Genomic DNA, 10,547 nt, shown 5'->3' on the forward strand with positions numbered 1-10,547 from the left:
TTCATTTGAGTCGGCCAAGTAAAAAGCAAGTTTTAGGTTGCCAGATTCCTGAACCAAGACGGGGGAATTCCAAACCTTTCATCTAATCTCTCACCCGTTATGCAGCAACATGCAAGTTTGCATGCTTGCTTGCAAGTTACCTGCAACTACATCATATCTGCCCACGTCTTAAACTAATATCCTCACCAATACTTATATATATAATTAATAACCCGACTGATTAAGATCGGTGGAAGTATTTAGTAGCTAGGAATATAATAGCGTAGTACTACAGGACAGCAGAAGTCAAACCTGCATGCAGTTTTCATGGGAATGGGCAAAACGATCTTGAACTGACATGGGCAACTCAGTGGTATACAAAAGAACTAACAATCATACATGAGGGTTGAGGGAGATGAGTGCATCGATAACATGATGTCCCCTCCGAAGAAAACCGTGACTTTGGTTTCCTTCAGAATATAGGAGTACAAGCAAGTGTGCCACTCTCAATTTCCAACAATTTTCTCATTCTTTCTCTTCAGAAAATATAAGTAAACTTCATCTGTTTTGAGCCCTGATCTGCTAAAACTACAGGGGAAATTCCATGACAACCTGTTATAGTGGAAATTGGTAGTATATTTTGCTCTTGTTTCCTCTCTCTTCTCTCTTTGCTCGTCTCGAAGGATACGTACGTATGGGCCTGCTTGGACCTTAAGTTGAATTAGTGGTGGATGATATGCATGCATATCATCCATTGCCGTGCTATAGTTCAAACGTCGTGTTGCTTAAGGAATAATTCTGTAGCTAGCTTCAAGGGAACCTGACACCTGTTAACAGTTGTTACACAGCGGCACGCGCCATAGCTTCTGAAAACTACCAAACCCAAAACAATTTCGGTTTTGTCATCAGCTAGCTGTAAAAGCCTGAAGACTCTAAATTAAGCGCGTTGCTTCAAACTATAAGTCAAGCGAGTGTTTAGTTTAGCAGTTAACCTCGTTTCTCATCCACTTTTGCCTGTCTGAGAGCTTACCTCGTGTAAAAGTTTTAGGTCGCCAGATTCCTGAACCGAAGACAAGGGAACTCCAAACATTTCCATCTGATAATAACTCACTCGTCATGAAGCAACTCGTGTAGAAGTTTTTTTGGAGGAATGTTTGCCTGCATGTTGCCTGGAGATACTTACAACTGCCCACGTACTAAGGGAATATCCTCACAAATGTTTGAGTATATCCTGCTGACTGATATGGAAATGATAAGAATATAATGCTGGTATAAGATAGCACAAATCAAGCCTGCGTTTTTTACGAGGATGGGCAGAAGAACACCCAAATCTGGTACTGACATGAACCACTCACTCAACGTGCGTATAAAGTACCCACTTCAATAAAAGGGAGAGGAGTAACATATAACATGACATGTCTCCTCCAAAGAAAAATAGTAACATGGTATGCTATCGCACGAACAAAACCTCGGTAATAGCATATTTTGACTTGCAATGTTGACAACAAGCCCTACTGACTAGGATTTAAAATATAAAAGTGGCCATGGCATTCTCAAACTCTCAACAATTCTCGTATCATTCTTCCTATAGTGCTAACTGGTGTACATTATTCCCAAAGTACACCAAAAAAAAAAAGATGCAGGACTATTACTTCACTTATTTAGCCGGTGGGCACTATTTACTCTGTTCACTGTCAGAACGTTCTAATGTTACATATAAGAAGCCCTCCATATTCAATTCGATTCTGAAAGGTCAACGTATCCTTAAGTAAGTCCAGATTAACACTCTGGGAGACATAGTCATCAGTACAATAACTAGACCTCGTCTCTCTTAACTCTTTATTGTTTCCCCTTCCAAAATTCCCAAGGTACTGCTGAACATTACAGTTTTCAACACTTTTAACTGGCTCATGGGTGAAAGAGAAACAGGAACTTCTGCTCCGTGGAGTGTCGAAGCCATCGAGATCATCATTTGACTTGCTTCTAACTTTCAAACCATGAGCGTTTGTGTGGCTAAATATAGCATTGTCAGAGACATCAGATCCAGTTATGCTAATTGAGCACTGAGTTTGCTTGTCCAATTCCTGGGAGAAATGAAGAGAGAGAGAAAAACCCATAAATGTCATTTTACTGAAATACCATGACAAATTCAAGGTGGGGATATCCTCTGAATATATAGATCAGACAGAAGATATACAAAAGAAGGAATACAATTACCAATGATATTATTATTTATGACAATCTATTATATAAGGGTAGCATTTTCAGGATGACCCCCAGATTTAAGTATCTTCTAAAATAGAATAATGAATTTTTTGCAGTGCTCCCCATGATTCAGAACACTTAACATGCTGGAGATAATATCACGAAATAAGGGAACACAATATATTCCAAGAATAATTCAAATTTGAGTCTCAGTACAGGGTCATACTACTGTGCACTTCCAACAAATGAGAGCATATTAAAAGGATCTCAACAACCCAACTTGAACAACAAAACTCCAAGCTAAGAGAAAAATCAATTGACTAACCTCATGATGGCCATGTTGATCAGCCAGAGTGCGGGGCTCTTGAAAGCTTGATCTCCCTTTGTGGAAAAATCTACTATTGCTCTTTGGTTGGACATTCAAAATTGAATTTGGTTGAGGGTCCTCAGGTGATGAGAAATCAGTGCTATCCATTGTTGAAATTGAAACACATTCCTCGAAATAATTCATTGCCTCTTCAGCTAAATGCCTCGAAACTTTCAGCCTTTCTATGCTACTCTGTAATCCCAAAGCAGATATAAAGGTAAGATCAAGAATGCATATTATTGACACAAATCTCAAGATTACATGAATAAATAGATTGTATTTGTGTTTGGATTAGCACATACAATACCTTTCTTCTTGGTCGTTTTTTATGTGTCTCTGTAAATTGTGGAGTTGTTACTATGTCCTTCAGCATTCTACTCAGTTCTTGTTCCCGCTGCTCTTCAACTGCCAAATCTGCCCGAAGCTTTCGAGCACGTTCATGTGACTGCAATCAAGCAGTAAAAGGTTTAATTGATGAGTAGTGACTACATTTAACTAAAGGCACAACACATTTGGCACAATAGTTAACAGACCTGTTTGAGTTTTATTGTATATTCTGTAATGTCAGAAGACAGCTCAGAGGTGTCAGGATCAAACTCATGAGAAGCTTCCAACTGACCCAGTTGTTGGTTTGCTTCATGGTGCCAAATGTCTGAAACCAGCTCTGAAGCATCTGTATCAAACTCAAAAGGAATTTCCATTTGCTCCCAGTGCTGCTTTGCTGCACTGTTCATCGTATCAGAAACCATCTCAGCAACATCTGAATCAAATTCAAGAGGGATTTGTACAATATCTTTCTTTCGGTAATCTGTTGCATAATCACTTATGTCAGAGATAAACTCAGCAGAATCTGGATCGAACTCGGGAGGAATTTCCAGAACTGGATCCACTGGGACGTTTGAATTGTTCTGCTGCCAAATGGCCTATTGATCAATGAAAAATAATAGCATCATGAACAACATAGCACAAGAAAATAAAATATGAATGAAAGGTCCAGACAGAATATAGTGGATAAAAACAGCAAAGCCAAATGAAAAGCAAAAGGTGAAAATAAAGGCAAATAATTTTTTCCCTTCACAAACAGAAAGCAGGACTAGCAAAATATTTCTAGAAAACACATTTTCAACCTGGAAATATTGTACTGAAAGAGAATATGGTGTGAACTTAGAGAAACAAGTGGGCACCATGTTGGCATATCCATTGTAATAGCCCTAAAAAAGGAAACTGCATATGTGCCACTCCTTCCAGTTAGAAAACATAAATGTTCAAAAGTGATATTTTCTCAAAGTTCATAGCTACACCAAGGAATTGCAACAGAAAATAGTTTCACATGAGTGATTCACCAGTTCTTACATGCTCAAGATGTTGACCTGATGAGGAAGCAGCAGTGCTAGCTTCTGAATGGGTAGTTTCATCCATTTGTTGAGAACCCTGTGTGCAATAAACACACTTTTAGTTACTGACACACATTCATGTTGGCTGCGAACCCCATGGCACGCATCATTTGACCAAAGCACAAAAGTACACAGCTATTTATGTACCACTCCGTTTGTTGACCCCTGAGATGAACAGGTTGCATGAATTCCACTATTCTTGCCCTGTGAGGATTTTACTTTGTGAGAAACTAAGAATAAGCGTTTCTTTAAAGTACTACATTGTTACCGTACACATAAACCATCCAATGTAAGGTTCAGAACCATTGACATACCTCTGAATTCGAATGCCGGCTCCTCCATGACTGCAATTTCCTTGCCACGTCCATGGTTTCAGCATCGGTCTGTCAGATGTAGCAAGACAAAAACTTTCGATTAATTGGCATACCCTGACGACAGTTAGTCAGCTAGATTCAGATTGCTGTACACATAGAATGCAGATGGCCTATCAATTAGTCTGCATATCTATCTACACGGCCTGTACTAGCTGATCGTATAGCAGAAAGGGAAAACAAAGAAATTTTTGTAGTCGTGAAAAGCGGGGAGCTTTTCTGGAGACAAAATTTTGGGGTGAAATGTGAAGCAGGGACTGACCTCAGAGCCCCTGTACGGGCGCGCGCCGTCGGCCACCGACCGCGCCCGCGAAGCCCTCCTCCCACCGACAGCGCCAGCGCCAGCACCGTCCACCGACGGCACAGAGGCGGTGTGCCGCCGCTGCGGCGCGACGGACACCGACCGCGCTCTCCCGGCGGCGCTGCCGCGTCCCCCGCCCTTGAGCGGCTCACGCCCTCTGCCCCGCTTGGGAAGCACATCCCCGCCGCCGGCGCTAGTAGTAGCCCCCGGCGGCAGAGATGGGGAGGCGGAGGGAGAGGCCGCGGAGTCGAAGAGCGGGTTGGTGCGGGTGTTGGCGTAGTCCTCCTGGAGCTGGAGGCTGTCGGTGTCGGGGCCGCGGACGCGGGGCGCGGCGCTGACGCTGCGGGAGCGGGAGCGGGAGCGGCGCGGGCACGGGCACGGGGGCGGGTCGGAGCGAGAGGTGGAGGAGGAGGCGTGGAGGTCGCGGCGCGTGGTGGACTTGAACGCCGACGACGCCATCGGGTACGGCGGTGGTTGACTCGATTGGCACGGCGCACGGCGGGCGGAGGAAACGAAACGGCGAGGGTGGAGTGGAGCGGCGGGAAGTGGGTGGGTGGGTGGCATTCAGCTGACGATGACCAGTGGGGGCGACCACCGGGAAGGAGAGAGACGGATAAAAAATAAAAATAAAAAAAATGGTGGAGATGCGGGGGATCGAACCCCGTGCCTCTCGCATGCAAAGCGAGCGCTCTACCATTTGAGCTACATCCCCTTTTTCGTTCTAGCCCATTAAAAAACATACTTGAACATAAAAACAATATCCCGCTCACAAGAGGAATACGGAATGTCGACACAAAACTAAGATTAAAAGGAATATGATCTCAACAAAAACTAAACCAAAACGAATATGATTGGGGATGCGAGGAATCGAACCTCGAGCCTCTTGCAATGCGCTATGCTCAGTGCTCTACCAATTGAGCTACATCCCCTACTTTTTATTTTATTTACCTTTCCATTGTAATTATTTTTTATTTTTTATCGGCTAACTTAATTACTTGCACCCATAACTCATGAATCGACAATGGAACAAAAAGAAAGGAAAATCCAATACTTCATGAATCGGATACAGACAATTTGAAAGCTGGGATGCACTGCGATGTCCCATCTTCTACGTGTGCATCAAATAAAGTTAGTTTGATTGGTTATTCGCCCAAAAAGCAAACAGGTTAGTTAGATTGGTAGGTACATGATGCACGATTAGACCGGTGTGAGATATCGTTGGATCGGAATTCCTCCTCGGGGTTCTTCTTCAAATCATGCCCGCTCCATATATTCCTATACATTTGTCACACCTAGAAAAAGTAGCACTAGTATCTACTAGTAGTAGCCACCGCGACCGGTACTAACGCGCCAACAAGAGAAACGGAAAAGATGTAAACCCACACATCGTGAGGATTTGAACCCACAATCTCCGGCCTCGCCTGTAGTTTTTTTTGCCATCCCACCTAGCATCACATGTCGCTAGGTGAGAGATATATTCCTTCTAAAGTAAATCGTGAAGAACTATTTAGTACCGAACCAAGACACCATCCGGTACTAAATAGAGTCATTGGCCGGTACTAAATGGCCTCACCATTTTAATTAGTACCGAGTCGAAACACCAGCCGATACAAAAATGCGACATTTAGTACCGACCGGTATCTTGCCCGATACTAAAATGGCTCCGGGAGCTTTTAAATTTGAACCCGGTACTAGAATGGTTCCAGGGCAACTTTAGTACTGGACCAATAGTTAATCGGTACTAACCGAAAGGATGAAAGCTCATTTTTCTGGCAGTGTGTTCTTGTTGTTGCAGACTTGCAGGTTTCCCTGTTAACAAAATAGAGCCAATTGATAGTTTAAGCTTAGAACATAATGAATTTTGTTGCCTGCGTTTGTACCATGTACCATATCATACCCAAACCATTGCTTTCCTAACATCGATTTGTCCGACAACTTCCATGGAGGACAACGATACTAATCCAATCAATAATTATCTACTCTTAGTCTACTTGAACCGATGTAGTTTCACAAAAGATACACGGCAGAAAGTTTTTTAAGAAAAAAAAAACCCCAGCACATGAGTAAGGAGTAGCGATTTTACGAGGTTCACTACCAAACGGTTGGACACCCTAAGAATAGTACAAATTCTCACCACCTTCTTTGGGATTGATATATTTATTATCATTGCACAGATTAGTACTGTACCATCTCTTTTGCATTGAGAAAAAAATAAAGAAAAAAAACTTATTCTTGCTATCATGCATGGAAGAGAAATTAAAAAAACTCTTGGAGTAGCCATAGATTAATGCTCTACCAGTTGAGCTACATCCCCAACCTTTTCCTAGTTTTGCATAACAAATATTGTATATCTTTTCTCTATTGATGAAAGATAAATTAAATAAAAATATTTTTTTTGGAGATGCGAGGGGTCGAACCTCGAGCCTCTAGCCATGCATTGTGCATTGTGCATAGTGCTCTACCAATTGAGCTACATCCCCAACTTTTTAATGGATTTGCGGAATAAATATTTTATATCTTTTTTATAGATGGAAGATAATAAATACAAAAATATTTTTTTGGAGATGCGAGGAGTTGAACCCCATACCTTTATCGTGCGTATATAGAATAACGCTCTACCAGTTGAGCTACATCCCCATCTTTTGTTTGCTTTCATACTATAAAAGACTTTTATTTTTTTGCATGGAAGAGAAATTAAAGAAAAAAACTATTTCTTTGGAGATGCTAGGGGTCAAACCAAACCCTGTAGCTTTATTAAGCGTATATATTAACCTCTACATATTGAGCTGCGTAGATGATAGCTTAGGATATTATTCACGCGTAGTAATAGATTCGTCATTGATTGATTAAACCAATCAAGAGATAATAGGCCCATGGACACGAGCTAAACTACTACCCTCCTTGATTTATGGAAACCGCAACAGGAAAAGAGAGAGTAGGCTCGATGGGCAACATCAGCCAATTAACAAACAGATCTATGGTATTGTGCTGAAACCTATTTGTTTGTTTCCTCAACCGATCCTTAACTAATTAGGTTCGAGTAAGTACATACTCTCGAGAACAATTTTTTTGGACGAGTAGTCGTCAAGCAGGTAGCATGCCGACCCTCGCTCGACGACAAGCGCCCTGTTCGGCTGGGCAACCAGCACTGGCTGGGGGAACTGTTATGTACTATAGCTACAGTACTTATGTGTCATAATATTTACCAGCCCCAGCCGAACCAGCCGGATCAGTCAGCAAACCGAACGATTTAGTGAGCCATCCTGACCTGCAAAGCCTGGGCTGGGCAGTGAAAGAAGAATTGTCTTGGGCCTAAGATTTTGCAGCCCTCGCCTACATTTTAATGGGCCGGTTCTGGTGACATCAATACTAATCTAGCCTTAGAAGATTAATTAAACCATTGAGAATGTTTCTATATCTTATGTTATAGTTAACGGGAAAAAGGAAAAAAAAATTGGAACCCCGTGCCACTAACATGCAAAGCTTAGTGCTCTACCAATTGAGCTACATCCCCAAGTTTTATTTGGTTTACAGTGCAAAATTACATAAAAGCAGAAAGATTTTTTCTTAACCAACTAACCAGAGATTAACGTGCAATGCTAAAAGATAGTAGATGGTGCTCTGCTAAAATTGAGCTACGTACGTCCCCAGTTTTTGTTTAGTTTTGCGCTACAGTTGGTTTTATAATTATTTATCTTCGTCCTTTTACTTGCGCACATGCATGGCTGTTTAAATCTATATCTCGGTTATGTCATATGCTTTTACATATACAGATATATACTATCGAGATTAAGGGATTTGTTCCCACCATTATTCTAGTCAAGATCCTATAAATAAGGAAGTGTCATCTCATTTGCATGCAGCCGTCCAGTACTACTATTATAATCTAAACAGCATGTGGCAGCATCGATTAGAAATTTGTAGACTAGTTGATGATCGAGTGTGCCATCTACCACTGTAGTCCAAGAGGAAACGGGCCAGAATGAATGTTCCAACCAATGATTGCATGCAGAGGAGCAAAGGAAGAAGGAGCTCATCAGCAAGGTCAAATCTGTGGACTAGCTAGAGAGACAGATGGTCCTTGGCCAGCACCTCTTCCATGTGGAGACGCATGCACTTGTATAGACTTGTAGTTGGTTAGTTGTCAACGTACTGTATTGTTTACTCGAATTGTTGGATCGTGGCATCATTTTCACTTTGTTGGTATAAGTGAGCAACTAGTCCAAGCTCACATGAACCAACTTCAGAGCTGAGACATTACAAGCAGTAGAACTTAATTATTATCATTAGGAATTGAACTATAATGGAATATTGGATATGTATGTTGTTGGCCAAATATTTGCTCTAGACACTATGTTCGCTTCAATCAGCCAACAGTGTTTTTTCGCACACCAAATCAGCACCAGCCACCAGCTAACAGTCAGCCAGCATTGTTTTTCTCGCACAACAAATCAGCACCAGCCACCAGCCAAGGCCAATCAAACAAAGTTATTACAATAAAAATTAAAAAGCGAGCTGAGCATGATACTATATATTTGCGTATGATTCGCTTGTGACCTACTGGCCGTACATCTCTCGCATTGCCGATCTGAATCTGAAGCTTCGATATTATTGTACGCACAACCAAATAAGATTCTCAGCTATCCTAACAGTAGCCCAAGAAGCGAGCGTATCGTTTGATCACATAAGGCGCCGCTTAACTGAATTGATAGCTAGAAACTCCTTCAGTTTACACGGCGCCGCCGCCGGATATGTACAAATATTAGTCAGAGTAATTAAGATGAACATGCATGAACTTCACATGGTCGGCATTCAGAGAACTCCGTCTGAACTGACCATACTAAGCATTTGACCAGATAATCTAACCTGACAGCAATATTGTGTGATTTGGGAGAATGAGAGAACTAATGCAGGACGGAAATGGTACGCGGATGTCTGGACTATCGAACATTTAGGCGCCTGCATGCTTGGATTAGATCCGACCAGCTCGAGAAAAAGTGTATTTTATCTAGTCAAAGAGAAGAAAAAAAAGTACTGTATCATAGCTAGTCAAAGTGAATTATCTTTCCAGATCTCACGGCGACATGCATGTTCACTACACGTACAGGTCGGCCATATGCCTGATGCCCTTTTGCTCCACTCCAGCACTAGAGAAGCATCCATGTTCTCTGCATGTTCCCACTAGTGGTGGCGGACATGGAAGCAGCGTGCTTCTTTCCCTCGCAACCATGTTACCTGCCCGGCCACAATATAAGTACAGGCCGCGGTTACTAGCTAACACTGTGCAACTCCAAACAGACACCAACATTCTTACATTGCATCCATCGATCTTCATCCCCAAGATCAGAAGATCTACTACTCTCCTACTCCTGCTCACAAGTGAAGTGAAGCTAGTCGCAGCTCAAGTCTCTCTGCAGATCGGCGATGAAGGCTGTATGCTGCAGCGCGGCCATGAGCGCCGTGATCTTGCTGCTTCATCTCCTCCTCCTCGGCAGTGCCACTGCAGCAGCAGCAGCAGCAGCAGCATCGCCGACGACGACAACCCTGCCTCCGGACGGCCAAGGTTGGGCGGCTGCCAGGAGGTTGCTGCTACTGCAACCGACGGCGATCATGGCCACGGCCATCAACACCTTCCATGTCAAGGGCGCCGCCCATCAACCAGCGACGGCGGCGGCGGCGGCCAGAGGCGGCGCCAAGCCCACCGTGGAGTTCAACGCCAGCATGAAGTCGGCGCCGGGGAGCAGATTCAACCCCAGGCAGAATTAGTTAGCCAATCCATCTTATTAACTAGTGAAGGTCACGGCCGATTGGCCGGAATCTACAAGCGCCCTTTGGGTCTCACAGCTTGTACCTCCTCTGACGACCTCTTTTGTAGGCTTGTAAGTTGTAACTAGCTTGCATTTTTTTTCCCCTCTTCTTTTCAGTAGACA

General features: G+C 42.9%; 1 protein-coding gene and 1 non-coding gene across 2 annotated transcripts; both read right to left on the reverse strand.

Annotated features, from left to right (window-relative positions):
• Window positions 1–1,385: 1,385 nt before the first annotated feature.
• LOC120696605 lies at window positions 1,386–5,183 on the reverse strand. Its single transcript, XM_039979559.1, has 8 exons — window positions 4,579–5,183; window positions 4,260–4,328; window positions 4,093–4,149; window positions 3,905–3,982; window positions 3,085–3,474; window positions 2,859–2,996; window positions 2,510–2,743; window positions 1,386–2,063 (listed from the first exon to the last, which is right to left on the reverse strand). The coding sequence occupies exons 1-8, from the start codon at window positions 5,179–5,181 to the stop codon at window positions 1,674–1,676; spliced, it is 1,959 nt and encodes a 652-aa protein (XP_039835493.1). The 5' UTR covers window positions 5,182–5,183; the 3' UTR covers window positions 1,386–1,673.
• A 73-nt stretch (window positions 5,184–5,256) lies between these two features.
• On the reverse strand, window positions 5,257–5,329 carry TRNAA-UGC. Its single transcript has one exon. It is a non-coding gene; the product is annotated as a tRNA-Ala (tRNA).
• Window positions 5,330–10,547: the final 5,218 nt, after the last annotated feature.

This window comes from Panicum virgatum, chromosome 3K, assembly GCF_016808335.1.
Source record: "Panicum virgatum strain AP13 chromosome 3K, P.virgatum_v5, whole genome shotgun sequence".
In the NCBI taxonomy this organism is placed as follows: domain Eukaryota; kingdom Viridiplantae; phylum Streptophyta; class Magnoliopsida; order Poales; family Poaceae; genus Panicum; species Panicum virgatum.